The sequence below is a fragment of the Quercus suber genome, unplaced genomic scaffold (genome assembly GCF_002906115.3).
Source record: "Quercus suber isolate HL8 unplaced genomic scaffold, Cork oak 2.0 scaffold_229, whole genome shotgun sequence".
Taxonomy (NCBI): domain Eukaryota; kingdom Viridiplantae; phylum Streptophyta; class Magnoliopsida; order Fagales; family Fagaceae; genus Quercus; species Quercus suber.
In genome coordinates, this window is record NW_027069687.1 from 819,329 (window position 1) to 836,869 (window position 17,541).

The 17,541-nt window shown below is 35.6% G+C and overlaps 1 protein-coding gene across 4 annotated transcripts; it reads right to left on the reverse strand.

The window, feature by feature from the left end:
• Window positions 1–6,581: 6,581 nt before the first annotated feature.
• On the reverse strand, window positions 6,582–11,591 carry LOC112002108 (MA3 DOMAIN-CONTAINING TRANSLATION REGULATORY FACTOR 1). Of its 4 annotated transcripts, none has more exons than XM_024034261.2 (4): window positions 11,345–11,591; window positions 10,870–11,112; window positions 8,824–8,918; window positions 6,582–8,493 (listed from the first exon to the last, which is right to left on the reverse strand). In XM_024034261.2, exons 2-4 carry the CDS (start codon window positions 11,105–11,107, stop codon window positions 6,679–6,681), a joined length of 2,148 nt encoding a protein of 715 aa, XP_023890029.2. In that variant the 5' UTR covers window positions 11,108–11,112; window positions 11,345–11,591; the 3' UTR covers window positions 6,582–6,678. The 4 variants fall into 4 exon arrangements, with proteins under 4 accessions (XP_023890029.2, XP_023890027.2, XP_023890028.2 ...); XM_024034259.2 differs by having other exon boundaries at window positions 10,870–11,123; XM_024034260.2 differs by having other exon boundaries at window positions 10,870–11,134.
• Between the last annotated feature and the right edge of the window lie 5,950 nt (window positions 11,592–17,541).

The window sequence follows — 17,541 nt, forward strand, 5'->3', positions numbered from 1 at the left end:
TTTTGATATCACTTTCATGAGAAATATAAAAAACTGTAAAAAAAAAAAAAAATCAGTTTTTTTTCTTTTTTTATAAAAAGTTTCTAAAAATATTCCTAACCCAATTATATCATTTGTTAACCTTTTTGTGTATTTAAAACAAGGTATTTGATATTTTGTTACATTTTCGTCATTTTTATTGGATAGGAAATTGGCATGTAAATATCATGTATTCATGTGAACAAAAACATGTGATATATGATATCATTCCTCAATTACAAAATTTGACTTTGTAAATTGAAATTTAATTTTCATGTGAGTATCACATGTAAAGTTTAAATTAATTTCCACTGGTAAGTGATAATTTTACATCCAATAAAATAAATGGAAGTCTAAGAAAAAAATTAATTACGTTATATTTTAATTGCTTTAAAGATATATTATGAAAAAAATATTACTATAAAGATTTAACTTAAGATCCCACAGTTTTAGAATCTAAAGCCTACAAGAGTATCGTGTTTCTTGGTATAATGGACTCTTTAGTCAGAGTCTTGACACCTCTTTTTTTTTTTCTTTTTCTTTTTTCTTTTTTTTCTTTTTTTTGTTGCTGAATAAGGCAATATATTAACACAAAAAAAGAAAAAAAAAAAAGAAACAAACAGAAGCAAGGGAAGGGGAGAGATTTAGCCTACACCTCCTTCCACAAACCCAGAAACTACGGAGAAAAGGGGGGACCCAAATCTATTACAAAAGTATGCCTATTGGGCTAGGGAATGAGTTACAAAGAGTCTCTAAAAACAAAAGAGGCATTCCAACATACAAAAGAGTTTAGAATCGCACGGATATCTTCTATAATAGCATTAATGGACTGTTGAGGAGTTGTAGATGGGTTTATGTTATGTCTGAAGAAAAGGGTGCACTGTTAGCTCTTGCCGTGGATGGATAGAATTGCATTTGAATTCGTATTTGGATGACTATGGAGTTGCTGCTGCATTCATATCTGAATTATGGTTATTTAGATAAAGTTATATTTGAATTGGTATTGGTATTTGAGTTTCTAAGAAGTTGAGTCCCTTTAGGATTATCTGTTAGTATTTGGATAGTCATAGGATTATCTATGGTTATCTATTTGTCATTTGAATTCCTAGGACTTGTATTTAACGTGAAAGACAATGAATAAAAGGGCAGAGAATTATTATCCAAATTCCCTCTCTATTTTCTTATTTGGGAGACCGGTCATCTCGAATACGACCAAACAACTACCTATTCCTTTAAAGATTAAACCCAGTCATAACAGTTTAGGATAGCTTTTATCACAGATTGGGCATCTCCTTCTAGCACAACTCTATCAAAACCTTCTTTACAAGCCAAACTAGTTGCTAAGAGAGCTGCTTTAGATTCCGCCCATAAGGACTCACTTGGGCATTCTTCCTGAGATTGTGTTGCTACTATGGATCTGTTGCTATCTCTGCAAACCACTGCCATCACCACCTTATCAGGCTTCATTGCTGCATCAAAGTTACATTTGATCCATCCAAGAGGAGGAGGCTTCCATGAGGGAGAGTTCTCTTTTTCTCCAAGAATCGATTGCCAAGCTTGCTTGTTGATAAGGGTAAAATTGTAAATGTGAATACTCATGAATATAGTATCATGAAGCGACGTTCAAAATAGACCCGTCGCCCTCACTTGTCATAAATGGCAATCAAACAGCTTTAGGACGTCTACAGCTTTAGGAAGACGAGGTTAACTTGCCATAAATGGAAAGTTGACACTACTAAGCTGAAGGGAATAGGCGACGGACATAACAAGGTTGTCAGCTTCACTCATGAGAGACAACCTTGTTGTAAAGTCTACAGCTCCATACCTGATGGCTGCATCTTGGGCACAGTAAGTTGAAGGCAGTAAGCTGAAGATTAAGCTGAAGATAGTAAGCTAAAGACAGTAAACTGAAGAGTAAGCTAAAGATAGTAAGCATAAGAGGAAGCCGATGAGAACAAGCTAAAGAGGGTAAGCAAACCTCCGTCGGGATCCATTAGTAAGTGACAATGTTAGGAAGTCCATGAAGCTCATTGCATAGCCGACGAGTTGACCTTAGGCAATGAAGATGGGTAGCCGACGCTAATAAAGCTGAAGGGCGTAGGCGAAGCTGACTACCCTAAAGTGGTTTGTCTTGATCACCACGCTTGAGTATATAAGGAAATATCTTGTATTCCACGCTTAGTGTTAGTCTCCTACAAGGAAAGGATTCCACAATATACGCTCATGAATATTCCTATAAGGAAAAGACTTCTAGCCCAAGGAAGAGAGGTCAACCCTCTACTACTATAAAAGCTCCAATACTCTCACAAACCAAGGTACGCATAATTGATCCCGCTCTAGCACTCTAGAGTTGTGAGAAGTTCTAACTTGACCTTCGGAGGGTATTTAGCCAGTACCACACCGGTACTTCTTTTAAGTTCTTTAGCTTTTGTGTTGTGCAAGTGCTGTTTCGAGTATGCAAGAACCATGTGGCTCACTGGTGATTTTTTTCGGCATCATCACTTGTGTTGAATAAGTACTTTATTTATTTGGATGGAGAGCTTGATTAAGTCTACTGGTTGGTTTCCCCACATTTTTTGGTTTCTGTTCTTCCAAATTTGGTCACAGAGAACTGTTGCAAAAAGAAAAAACTTCTTTGCTTCCTTGCCTTGGATCTTTAACATTTCTCTTGGATTTAGTATAATCTTTATCCATTGATCAATATTCATATCTTTGAATACATCCATGTTTAAGGGCCAAACTGAGTTGGCCCAAGCTTGAACTGTGATGGGGCAGCGTATAAAGACGTGTTCAACAGTTTGAACCTCTTCCCCACAAACTGGACAGCTTATGTCAGCAATTGGAAATCTTTTACTAAGAATCTCTTGGATCGGAAGAGATTTGCAAACTATTCTCCAGAGAAGAAGCTTAAGCCTCTCATGCATTTTACTCTTCCACAACATCTTCCAATATGCTTCATGCATTGGCCCCAGAGAGGTGCTGCTTTGTTGCATTTTTAATATATATGCTGATTTTACAGTAAACTCACCTGATGGACTTTATCCCCAACATAAGGTGTCACACTTTAAGGAGGTAGGAATGTGAATATTAAGGATCCTTATAGTTGATTGAGTCTCAAATAAATCAAAAAAAAAATTTCCTATCCCATTGTCTTGAGTCATGATGGATGAGCTTGGCTACTAGCAAGTTGTTTGAAGCCACCCCAACCTTGAGTTTTGGTCTAAAATCTGGTTCTTTAGGGACCCAAGGGTCATCCCATATGTTAATACTTCTTCCATCTCCCACTTTATAGCACATGCCTTTCTTAATGAGCTTGTTACAACTAAATAAGCTCTTGCAAATCCAAGACACTTGTTTAGGTGGCCTTGTATTGGTAAAACTTCCACCTCTTAGAGCAACCACATCATTGGTTGCAAAAGATTCCATGTTTATCCTCATTTTTTTGGACCTTCCAAGCTAGCTAGTAGAGCCTAGTTGAAATCTTCACTTTTTCTGAGGCCTAGACCTCCCATGGACTTGGGTTTGCAAATAGAATCCCAATTCTTTAGGATGCAACAGCTGGAACCATTTTCCTTTAAACCCCCATCAAAATTTCCTATTTAAAGCATCAAGCTTCTTTGCTATTTCTTTTGGGAGTCTGAGAGAGGACATAACATATGATGGCATGACTAAGGTAATTGTGCGAATTAGGTAGGTTCTAGCAGCCTGTGAGAGTATCTTAACTTTTCAACCTTGGTACTTCTTCTCAACTCTTTCCACCACCTCTTTAAATGTACCTTTATTTGTCTTTCCTATCAACATTGGTAGCCCTAAATATTTTCCTTTTAACCCTTCAATTTTCAAACCCATGATCCAAGCTAGCAAATGTTTAGAATGCCAACTAGTTAGGTTTTTGCTGAAAACCATGGTAGATTTGTGGGTATTTATCTTTTGCCCTAACCAGGAAGAATAAGTGGATAGACATTCTTTTATGGACCTTATATTCTCTTCATTTGCCCTCCCAAAGATGAACAAATCGTCTACAAATTGGAGATGAGATATTGGTTGGCAGCCCTTAGCAAGCTTGATACCTTTTAGCTTATTAATCTCTTCAGCTTTTTGCAAGAGTTTGGATAGCACTTCTGCTAAAATAAATAAGAATGGGAAAAGAAGATCCCCTTGTCTTAGAGCTCTTTGTGGTTGGAAGAATCCAAATGGGGAGCCATTTATAAGTACAGAAAAAGAGGTAGTTGAAATGTATTCTGAAATCCAATTTATCCATCTCTCATCGAATCCAAAATTTCTTAAGACATTAAGAATAAAAGGTCATTCCAGTCTATCATATGCCTTTTCCATATCAAGTTTAATTGCCATCCACTTTTCCTTACCTTTTTTCTTTCTCATAGCATGAATGATTTCATGGGCTATTATGCTATTATCCTATATTTTTCTACCTTGAATGAAGGCAGCTTGCAGGGAGATATCATCTTGTGGAGGACTAGTCTCAATCTGTTTGCTATTAATTTTGAAATTATCTTATATAACACATTACAGAGCGAAATTAGCCTGAATTGGTTAACCATGGCAGCCCTCTCATGCTTGGGGATTGAGGTGATAAAGGTATGGTTTATTTCTCTCAGCATACGATCACCTTGGAAGAAGCTTAAAACTGCATCTACAACATCACCACTTATCAAGTGCCAGTAGTGTTTGAAGAAAGGGAGGACATTCCGTCAGCCCCAGGTGCTTTATGAGAATCCATCGAAAATTCTATTGTTTGATCTCCTTCATTGAAGGCATGGCTAGCAACATTTCATTATCTTCTGGAGTGATGCACCTTGGAATTAAATTAATTAGATCATAAGGAATATTTGGGGTTGAAGAAGAGAACATGTTATTAAAGAAGGTTTGAAAGCATTGACCAATCTCCTCCCAACTTGAAATCCATTCTCCATTTTCTTTCTTCATAAAATCAATGGAATTTCTTCTACGCTTTATCACTGTACTTAGATAGAAGAATCTTGTATTGAGGATGGAGCTTGTAAGTGATTTGATCATGAATTTTTGACGCCATAATATTTCCTCCCTTTTCAACAGTTCTTGGATTTCCATACACAAATTTGCTTCCTTTTCCAAGTTTTGTGGATTTGGGTCTAAACTTTGAATTTGGTCTAAATTCTTCCATGCCTCCTTGATTTTGGATTGTACATTGCCAAAGCAGGATCTATTCCATTGTTTTAGCTCTAGATTAGCTTATTTGATCTTCTTGCATAATCTAAACATTGGGGAGCCAGGGAAGTTGAGCCTCCAAGCATTCTCCACCACAAGTTTACTTGCCTCCTCCCTTGTCCATATTTCTTCAGATTTGAATGGTCTTGGTCTGCTACCCTGTTCTCCAGTGAAAAGAACAATTGGGATATGGTCAGAGGAATTCGAAGGAAAGTGCTTCAACAGCCCTCTTGGGAAAATTTTAGTCCACCTAGTATTAACTAGAGCTCTGTCAAGTCTTTTATGTTGGCAAGGCCTAGGCATTCGTTGGACCAGGTGTAAGGTGCCCCGACAAATTTTACATCAATTAATCCCGCAGAATCTACCAATCCTTTTAATCCCCCAGTAGAAGATGAAGATATTGGTTTCCCACCTTTCTTATCACTTGGCCCCAACATGTTGTTAAAATCTCCCATACACATCCATGCCCCTGCAAATGACTCACCAACCTTTTGAAGATCTTCCAAAAAGGCTTGTTTCCCTAACCTTGCGCTTGGCCCATAGATCATTGACAACAACCATGGTTCGTTTATTGGGTCCGAGAATACAAGGGCATTTATCATGTTATCGTTTGACATCACAATTTCCTCATCTACACCATTTTTCCATCCCAAAATGATGCCTCCTTTTAGACCTCTTGGTTCAACACATTCTAACTTATAGAAACCCAATGAATAAAGGAGAGATTTGACTCTATTTGAACTAATTTTAACTTCAGACAAAAATAGCAAATAAGGACATACCTTATTTACAATGGCTTTGAGAGATCTTTTCGACTCAGCTTGAGCTAGGCCACGACAATTCCATGTAAGGAGAATCATAGCTTGCCGAAATTAATTCACGGACAAAGAAGACGGCAGAGAATCGACAAGATTTTTGAAACGGGTTATGATTATATTGATACCCACAAGGGGCAGGGACAGCCCACTAACAGGGCAGATGATAGCTCACTAAGGAGCCAAGAAGACCTTTGAAGGGTAGGTAATGGCTGACGATGGAGCTAGAGCTCACGATGCAGCCCGGGAAGACTCACGCACATGATAGCAGACAAAGCTAATCATGCGCCAAGGAGAAAAGCTGGTACAGTCAGAGTCTTGACCTTGCCATGGCCCCTAATGAGTAATGACATTGCTTGTTCCTCAATCCCCACCTGTTCATGTTTCAAATTTTGTAAATTTACAGTATATTATTACTCCTATGAGTCTCTTCTATAGCAGCAGCTCAACAAATCCAGCTTGAGTTGGCCACGATAAACAATACGTAATTCATCCAACTAAATCCATTGTTAAACATGAAAATACAGATTAAGAAAAAAAAAAAAAAAAAAAAAAAAAAAAAAAAAAAAAAAAAAAAAAAAAAAAAAAAAAAAAAAAGCACATACAAGAGAAAAACAAGTGAAAATACATGTTATTCTCAAGAAGCTGCAGCTTGAGTTAGCGAGGCGTCCGGTGCTGATGAACCAAAGGATGGTAGGAGCCACCCCTTCTTCTGGGCATGCTCTAGATAAAAATTGAATTTCTCCTCGGCATTCGGGATGTCAAGAGCTAGATCATCAAGCCCATCCTTGATCCGAGTGAAGCCTTTTGTCATCTGGTTGATAGTGATCAGCCCTTCAGTAAAACATTCCTGCAGCAGATCCAGAATCCTATCATTCTTCTTCTCCATAGCCATAACCAATGCCTTCTTCACCACCTCGTGGTTAAAGAAAGGCATGCCGAGATCCCGAATACACTGGCAGGCTTCACCCACAACACCCCCACTTTCATATTCCTCCAGAAGCTTTAAAATCTTGTCCTTTGCATCCTCCACAGCCCAGCCAGTCCCACCTCCCCAACACCTCAAGATCCTCTCACCAGCATGTCGTGCAGAAAGGAGTGCCCGGGCCATTCGCAAAGTCTCACTCCCACTGGAATCTGGCGGTAACTTGCAGCTCATCTCTTCTAAATTATGAGGAACCAAGACGTCATCAATCACTGCCCTAGCCAGAAAAAGCGCGAGCTCATTAGAAGCATCCAGAATATCCAGTGCTGTATCTTCTGCAGATTCCAAAAGCAAGAGAAAACCATTCGCTATATCGTCACTTGAGAATATCTCGCTATGAAGAGAGGACAGCAAAACAGACGCCATTTCTTTTTCTCTGTTCTTCCTATCCATAGCAAGGGTGATGAGCTTCTTCAAAAAAATTGGGTTATACTCTGGCACTCCAAGATCCACAAGGCTCTGGATGAGTTCGGGAATGTCATCTGACAGGAAATATTCATGAATTATTGTCACACACTCTTCCTTAAACCGCCTCACCTTCGTATCATCTGGCACCACCCCGTCTTCACCTGAGGGCTTTGCAAATGAAGCATCAAGCCATCCTTCAGATATTGCCTTGGGGACAAGTGATTGGAACAAAGTTTTTGCTGATGGAATGTCAAGGGCAAGGTCATCAAGGCTATCTGCCAAACGAGAGAAACCCTTTACCATTTGACTAGAACTAATCAGGCCTTCCTCAGCTGCTTCTTTTAATAGCTTAAATATAAGGGGTTCTGCTGTACGAATCTCCATAGCAAGTACCAAAGCCCTCTTCACAACCTCATGATGGAAGAATGAAACCCCTAACTCCCTTATGCACCTACATGCCTCGATAGTATCTCCACTCTCCACATATTCCCTCAGCAGATCGGCAATCTTTTTCTTCACTTCCTCAACAGTGATATGAGTGCTACCACCCCACTTCCTCTCCACAAGTTCTGCATGGTGTGGAGCTGAGAGATAGCTCTTGTCAGCAATTTGGATAGCCTGAACTCCCTTGGAAGATTCTGGGAGTCCTTTCTTTGCCCGATTCAGGAAAGCTGGAGGAATAATGTCATCAACCACAGCACGCGCTAGGAACAAGGCAAGGATATCAACTGCATCAAGGATGTCCACAGCAAGGTCATCAGCAGATTCAAGAAGCATAAAAAATCCATCCTGTATCTGGTCAGGACTGATGACATCAGCATACAAAGCTGAAAGCAGAACTGAAGCCATTTCTTTCTCTTTATCATGCCTGTCCATGGCCATTGAAACAAGCCGCTTAATAAAGTAAGGAAGATATCCACTTGACCCTTGTTCTCTGAGGTCAGAAGCTGCCAATTCTACATCTCCATTGCTAAAATATTCCTCTATGAGAGAGGCAACAGCTTTCTTGTAATCATCTAAGGGGTCTGAAACAGATGTTCCAACAAGTTGATAGGGTTCCTGTTGAAAGCAAGGATAAAAGAATCACATTCAACAGGGATAGGAGGATGACAACAACAACATTAACGTTACAAAAATTTATACCCAGTGAACAAGAAACTTTTGTGTAGTCAAGGAGAGGTGGTTGGCAGTCAGTCCACCAGGCCCGCCCCCCAAAAAAAAAAAAAAAAAAACGGAGGCACTGATCTCCAGATTAACATTAACTACAAGTATTGATATATCTCATTACAGTACAAAGTCAAACTGCAACTAGCACAAGTGCTATTTAGTACTCCTAAATCCTGATAAAATATACCTAATTAATACACAAAAATTAAGAACTTCTAATACCTCGCCACTGTCATAATTTGGATCATTCCGATCAAGATGAGATTCACCATCAGTGTCAAGGAGTTTTCCCCATGTACCCTTACCACCAGCACCATCTGCACGTATCAGTTAAAGAGAAGAGCAGCTGATTATTATACAAGAAGAGGTGCTTTGAAAAACCACTAATATCATCAGATACTTGCACTGAAATAACTAAAGTATGACAAGTAAACATAAGGTAAATCACTCAGCTACCTTGACTAACATCCATCTAAAACTGGCCGAAAAAGAAGAAAGAAGACAATCGACAATCATAGGGTTATGGAAAATCGACAATCACCCCCCAAGAATAATGTAAAATATGACTACCATCAGTTTTTTCTTTTTGATAATGAAGTCAAAACTCATCATAGGGTTATGGAAAATCTAATAGCAGATTTTTAAAATTTTAATAAAACTAACATCTGCATGCCTCATTTTTGCCGCTTCATAAAAGAATATTTCTAGTCAGAAATCAGAAACACAGTGGCACATTATAGATTTTTAATATTCATTTGTTTCTTCCAGGTTGCAGGATTCTTATTTATTCAGAATAGATCGTGAGAACATAGAACTCTAACAACTGAAACAATCTAAGCTTTGACCTCTACATGGGATTATTTAGTTTTAGAAAAGATTTTAGAAAAGATAGTTGAAGCCACCCTTAACTAGCCGTTAGATTGCTGTGGCAAATGAAGAAGAACATTATAAATCTGTAGTCACTATTGATGGAGGCCACAGAATATATAGAAATTTTCCAAACAATGCCTATCAACTGCATTCTAGACAGTGTTATTAAATCTATCAGGTAATAATTTACCAAGACTACACCAATATCCATGAAAATCAATAATCTTCAGCGGTTACAAAGACAACATTAGTGCAAAAGGAGAGAAAAAAGAGAGTGGGGAGGGGGGTATATAAAGACCAATCAAAAGGGAAACAAAAATAAGAACAAATCTATACTCTTGCGGTTGTGGATGATAGATTCTTAAAAGAAGATAAGAAAACTAATTTCAAAGGTCAATCTGAATCTGAAAGTATTAAAGAGATAAAGAATTGATGTATGAAGCATATTAGAACCATTGCATATTTTCACATGCTTTCACCATGCAGGAACTACAAATCTTAATAAAAAGATCATCTTCGTTTAATTTCCAATCAAATGAAAAACACATTATTTAACATCTAAAAATTCAACATGAAATAGTTCCAACCTCAACTGTTCCTCCTTTTTGATCAACCCCCAATCGCCCTCTCCCCCTCCCCCCCCCCCCCCCCTTTTTCTCAAACACCCAAAAAAAGCAGCAGCCCACAGAACACACACACACACACACAACAGAAAATATTCATTTTAGCCTCTTTTACTTCCAATAGTGAAAGCAGCTTAACATATACATAGCAGACAGCCACTACCAATAATCCAAGAATATAAGACCAGCTTCCATGTTAAACACCCCATATACCATTTTTTTTCTTTTTTACTTTCCCCCCTTATTTCTCTTCTTCTTTTAAGAAACATGTTACACATCCCATACCATGATGAACAACACCATGTATAATTCTTCCAGTGATCAACCTAACTAAACAATTCAATTGTAGAAAATTCAGGAGCCTCATTACTACAGAAACCACCAAAAAAAAAAAAAAAAAAACTAATCATATGTTCATAAAATTGACTTGGGTATTTCCAGCTCGAGTGAAAAATTATATTTAAGCTCCTGTCTATTCCATAATTAACTTGGTCAATAAGCCACAAATTAAAGTGCAGTAATCATACACAAAAGACCAAAACATTATAACCCAATAAAGCACATAAAGAACCAAAAAAAACATCGTTTCTATTCCTTAAATCACTCCATCAAGTTAGGAGAAACCAACCAATGAACCTAAGGCACATAGAAAAAGCTATTCGTGAAGTGATTGAAACACTAAAACTCTTAATCATCCTAGCACACAACATGTCAATATCGCATTAATACAATACAAAATATAACCTATTTCATCAAATTCATGGGGAACACTCACCCTTCTTCACCCGCACACACTTCCCCGAATGTGACCGGCGCACGTGCTTCACGGCAATCCCAGCACTGGCAGCCTTGCCGCCACCGCCACTGGCAGGAGGAGCTTTTATGCTGTATTCCGAAAGCAAATACGTTGGTGATTTCGGCGAAGAAGAAAAACCCAAACTCTCCACATTTTGACTCGCTATCTTCAACTTTTGCCTCTGTTCTTCCGTCAGAAACCCCTCACTCGACGCCATTCACACTAACCAAATCCTAAACACAATCTGATCAACAAAATAAAAACCAAAAAAAAAAATATATATATATATATACACAATTTTTTTGCACTTATTCTAAATCCTAATATATATATATATATATAAAAAAAAAAATAGTATCAGTGTTTTCTAAGAAGTTAGAAACGAAAAAGGAAATCTAAGATTTCAATAGTTGATTCCGTGTTTGCCTAGAAACCAAACAGGAAGAGAGTGAACCTGTAGTGAATCTGGAGGCGAATCCGGTAGTTGAGTGCTTGGCCCGGATCTCGAGCCAAGCGAACCGGATCTTCGAAACCACGTTCCAGAAAGAAACCCTAAATCAGGAACTAGGTCCGGCCGGTCCGAGCCGGAGAGGATCCGAATATTTTGTTTGTTTGTGTCTATTGAGTCTGAATCGGTTAAGAGAGAAAACAGAAAGTGAAGAGAGAGAAAGAGAAAGAGAGAGAGAGTGAGAAATGGATGAGAATGAAAAAAGAGGGATTGAGGAGAGAAGAGTATTTATATGGAGGCTATGGTTTGAGAGTGACACGTCATCTTTGATTAGGGTGTCCACGTGGCACGTGGCATAAAAGGAGCTGCTAGCCAGTCACGGCGGTGGTGGTGGTCGCCAACCCAGGACCAATTGGGGGATTGTGGAGGTGGATTTACCAAACTAGCCTTGTTTTGTTTTATTCTCGGTCTCCAAGATTTGAACTTTTTTAGGGTGTGATTGGAAATTAAATTAGAAACATAGTTACTAGAAGAAAATTATAAAATTATTAGATGATTCTTGATGCTTGCACATCAATGCATTTGTTAATGAACTATTTTAAGAAAATTTTAACTTTTAATACTACTTTTATGGAAATATAAAAAGTTGTTAGAAAATTTAGTTACTGTTTTATTTTTCTCATTAATTGTTTTTAAAAATATTTCATAAATTAACTTTTCTCTTTGTTTTAAGTTATTCATTTGTTTGGGGTTTAGAGAATTGCATTTAATGGATCTTATCTATTCTTATCCTTCAATTTATATATAGAAATGTTAATTCTTATATGAAATTTATTGCAATTATTATCTTCTAAAGATTTTGCATTGTGTTTAGTATTTTGTGACATAGACAAGAGGCATAAAAGGTTATGTGTTGTTTTCGTGTCTCGTCCAATACATTGAAACACTAGATCGACACTTTACATATAATTAAATATTTACGATTTTATTCATAGCAAAATATAGATTTTTCTTTTTAGTATGGGCAAAACTCAATGTTTATGACACATACATAACATGTGATAGGTCATCAAACGTAACATGTGAAAGTCATGTATCGTTTCAGTAACATGAACATAACATGTGAATGGTTATTGGACAAAACATGTGAAGAGTTATGTATCATTTTTGTATCTCGTATAATGCTCTTGAGTATGGAAACAGAGCTTCACCCATAATCAAATAATTGTGATTTTATTCATAGCAAATTCTACATTTTCTTTTTAACATGGGAGTTCACTTCCTATCGAGGCAATTTTCTTGCAAAATCCAATTGTTTTCAACACTTTTATATTTTAAAAAAAATGTCTTTTTTTTTCATTGGATTAGATTACCGATTACCATGGTCTCCTAACAACATAACGTGAAAATGTTTGCTACTGTTTCTTAACCTTTTACATAATGGCAATATATATTGATTTGTTTTAAAAAGTAAATGATGCCAATAGTTTTGCAAAGTGAGAAAATGATATTTAATCCAGTAGTTTTCTTGAAAAGAGAAAGGTTAAATGTGAACATGTGATGACCTTTTCTTTCTTTGGATAAACATATTTAATGTGAACACCTAAGTGACATTTACTATATTTATGTTCATTTACCAAAAAAATATTATATTTATGTTCAAAGTTTAGAGTAGACAAAGATGTGAAGTAGCTTGCAGGGCAAGTAAAAATTTGATAAGACAGCTTTAAAAAAACTGGAATTACCATTTTGTTTATTTTGGAGTATCATAAATTATAGGTTATTGTTGTATTAATTTTAGCAATCAAGGAAGATGCCAAAATTTCATAATTTTCATTATTACCTGCCCTTTGATGACATTTATTACTACAAAATCCCATCAATCCTGAACGCGTTTACCATCATTAAATGCATTATTGAGGAACGCATTGCCCAATTTGTTATAACAGCCACACACCACCATTAAGATATTATTGCATTGAGATATTGTTTGCCACATCTTTGCCAATAAAGTGTTTTTAAATTTTTTTTTTTTCTTTTAACAATGAGATTAGAGTCGCAACAAAAATTTATAGTTCACATACAAGAAGTTAAACGAAAAAAAAAAAAAATGAAAATGCGGATGAAACTGTTTTAAGAATAGATTGGCGCACAGAACAAACTTCCTACAATACAAACAACTAACAAAAAAGAGTATTCGTATTGAATGACATTTTAACAGTAAAGGAAATGCATAATAAATGAAATATAATGCAAAGAACACGTTAGGGATCCTCTAATTAGTGAGGTGTGTTTCATTAGTTTCTTTTAATTGTGATTACAAAGCTCACTAAGACATGATGCAAGGTTCAAATGAGTTCAAAAATTACAGACTTTGATAGCCATTCAAGTTTCAAAGACTTGCAAAATCTGAATTCGTTGAATCCGAGCGTGTACTGTAGTGGCTGCCTCTGGGATACTGGGAACAAATTCCTCTGTTTTCTCTTCAGTTTTACAGAGCCTCTTCTACAATTTTGTGAGACTTTCGAAAAACAAATTTTAAATGCCTTAACAAATGATCTAATCGTCTAGAACTCGATGCCCTATCCTTTTTCCTTCCCCTCTTTTTATAGCACAGCTTCGGGCTCCCGGGGTACTACCGATTTCTCCTTTTTGCCCCTTGAAGTCTGTTCCGTGCCTGGTTGCTTCAGGATCATGTCGTTTCCCTTTTCTTCATAGTTTCTTTCTTTTTGTTGCGACCAGATGAAAGTCTCCTAGCCAGCTTCCCATTTCCAGATTTTCCCATTGGCTGACCTGAGGCCTTTTGGCTTTTGCTCCAGCTTTCCCAGTTGTACCTTTCCTTGTCTCTTTCTTCAAATGGTTGGAACCAAAGCTCTGCATTTTTGCTTTGTACTTCCACTGTGTGCCTAGGTCATAAGGTCCGCATGCCTTTTGTCTCTTTTCTCTCTTCAAATCTACTTTAGTTTCACTTCATGCGTCCAGGGATCCTTTGCCTCTGGTACTGCTTCTAGGCGTCCCGACCCAATTCTTCTTTCTGGGCTTCCTTTGGCTTGCTGTTTTTTCTATCTGTTTTCTTGGACCTCTTTTTGTGGACCTCTGGATCAGATCCTCTGGGCTTCTTCCCCTTTCTTTCTTTTCTTCTTCCTTTTCTTTATTGTGAGAACCCACCCTTTATTATTTCTCTCTTTTTTTGTGTGAAATGGGCCCAAAGTCTTTTTCCATCTCTCTTGGGCCTATTTGTGGCTATTTAATTATTTTGAACCTCAACATACATATAATTAAATATTTACGATTTTATTCATAGCAAAATATAGATTTTTCTTTTTAGTATGGGCAAAACTCAGTGTCTATGACACATACATAACATGTGATAGGTCATCAAACGTAACATGTGAAAGTCATGTATCATTTCAGTGACATGAACATAACATGTGAATGGTTATTGGACAAAACATGTGAAAAGTTATGTATCATTTTTGTATCTCGTATAATGCTCTCGAGTATGGAAACAGAGCTTCACCCATAATCAAATAATTGTGATTTTATTCATAGCAAATTATACATTTTCTTTTTAACATGGGAGTTCACTTCCTATTGAGGCAATTTTCTTGCAAAATCCAATTGTTTTCAACACTTTTATATTTTTAAAAAAATATCTTTTTTTTCATTGGATTAGATTACCGATTACCATGGTCTCCTAACAACATAACGTGAAAATGTTTGCTACTGTTTCTTAACCTTTTACATAATGGCAATATATATTGATTTGTTTTAAAAAGTAAATGATGCCAATAGTTTTGCAAAGTGAGAAAATGATATTTAATCCAGTAGTTTTCTTGAAAAGAGAAAGGTTAAATGTGAACATGTGATGACCTTTTCTTTCTTTGGATAAACATATTTAATGTGAACACCTAAGTGACATTTACTATATTTATGTTCATTTACCAAAAAAATATTATATTTATGTTCAAAGTTTAGAGTAGACAAAGATGTGAAGTAGCTTGCAGGGCAAGTAAAAATTTGATAAGACAGCTTTAAAAAAACTGGAATTACCATTTTGTTTATTTTGGAGTATCATAAATTATAGGTTATTGTTGTATTAATTTTAGCAATCAAGGAAGATGCCAAAATTTCATAATTTTCATTATTACCTGCCCTTTGATGACATTTATTACTACAAAATCCCATCAATCCTGAACGCGTTTACCATCATTAAATGCATTATTGAGGAACGCATTGCCCAATTTGTTATAACAGCCACACACCACCATTAAGATATTATTGCATTGAGATATTGTTTGCCACATCTTTGCCAATAAAGTGTTTTTAAATTTTTTTTTTTTCTTTTAACGATGAGATTAGAGTCGCAACAAAAATTCATAGTTCACATACAAGAAGTTAAACGAAAAAAAAAAAGAAAAGAAAAGAAAATGCGGATGAAAGGCTTCTAGTGAATGTGCTGTTTATTAAATATAATTGAAGTGAGACTAGTCCAAATTATAGCTGTTTTTAGTTTTGAGTAATATTAGAGATACAAATTATATTACAAAAAAATTTATAAATTATTAATATAGCGAGTGATTACTAATAAATAAATAAAAAGATATTAATAATAAGCTTAAATTAAAAAATTAATAAAAAATTAACTATATCAATATTTTATAAAAATATTATAAAATAATTTGTAACTTCTGTATTACACCTTTAGTTTTTACCAATTTATAAGAACAGCTAAAAGTTGGTTTTTACCAATTTATAAGAACAGCTAAAAGTTATTTCCAATTGAGTTTTTTCTTTTACAAGGTGGAGGGCTTTGACGGTTTGTCTTTAGAGGCTTGCAGTGAGTGTGTGAGGACTGAGGATGCCCAGACTCGGTGCACACATGACACATCAAGAGGAAAGTACAAGTAGACAGCCTTCTAATTAATATATATAATTATATATATATTTATATATATTACAGGTAGATAGTCAGTCGACACATATTTGATTTATTTCATTTTTAAAAAATTACAAATTATGTTTCTTTTTTTCATAAACAGGGATTAGATTAGACTAACGCACCCGAAAAGGAAAATAATAAAAAAGTGTCAGCACACAATATAAACCGTAAAAAACAAACTCACTACAAGAATGGGCTATAGAAAGCCCATAGAATCACAAAATATAAAAAAGTCCAAAAAAAAAAAGTAATTGGATAGGTTTTAGTTAGCATAATTAATAAAGTTTGTTGTGTAAAAGAACTAAGATCCCCACTTACACAAAAAATAAATTAAGATCTAGGCCCGATGATAAATAACAATTATCATAAAACGGATGCTATAAATTGAACACTTATACTATAACATTTAACCAATAATATTGTAACTTTTATTTATTTTTATTTTTGAGATACAGTAATATTTTAACTTAATTGATTTGTACCTCTCTAAGTATCCGTAATATTTATGGTTCAAATTTCAAATTCTCCTTTCCTACAATAGCTTGTAAGTTTTATCATATTCATCTATTTTTTTCTCCAACTATTTTGCAATGGATTACTATTTTCTATTAGAAACTCATAGTTCTCAAAGAAGTTGCGAAATTTAAATAATAATAATTTTTATTATTTTAAAAAAGACGTTTCAAACCAACAATCAAACAAAATTACGGCCTCCTATAGTTAGTATTTAAAACTACAAAAGTATTTGCTATTACATCATAACTAAGCAATTAAATCTTATACCTCATATGCATCTTTAAAAATTGATGGTGTCATAAATTTGAGAGATAGTTTATGAAACTATTCGCTTTCACCACTGTTGAGAGAGGACTAGTAGCTGGGACTTAGGCCAATAAGCCATATGTCTTGAGTTCGAAACCTTTCCCCTCTAGCGAAGTGGTAATGCTTCTTATACTTCATAAAAATGAGATATCGCCCCTAGGCGGTTAAGGGGTGACTATCCCCTCATAACCATTATTTTTACTACCAAAAAAAGAAAAAAAAAAAAAAAGAAAGAAATAAACTATCCACTTTTGTTGACAAAAATAATAAAAATAAAATTTTCTTTCAAACTAGATTTAAGAAAATCCTCAGACCAATTACATGACAATTCATATCATCATTCATATATATTTTACTCACATAAGTTATAAAATCATTTTAAAAAATCACATGATTATTAAATGGATGAGTAATAGAATATAGACCATGTCTTCACATA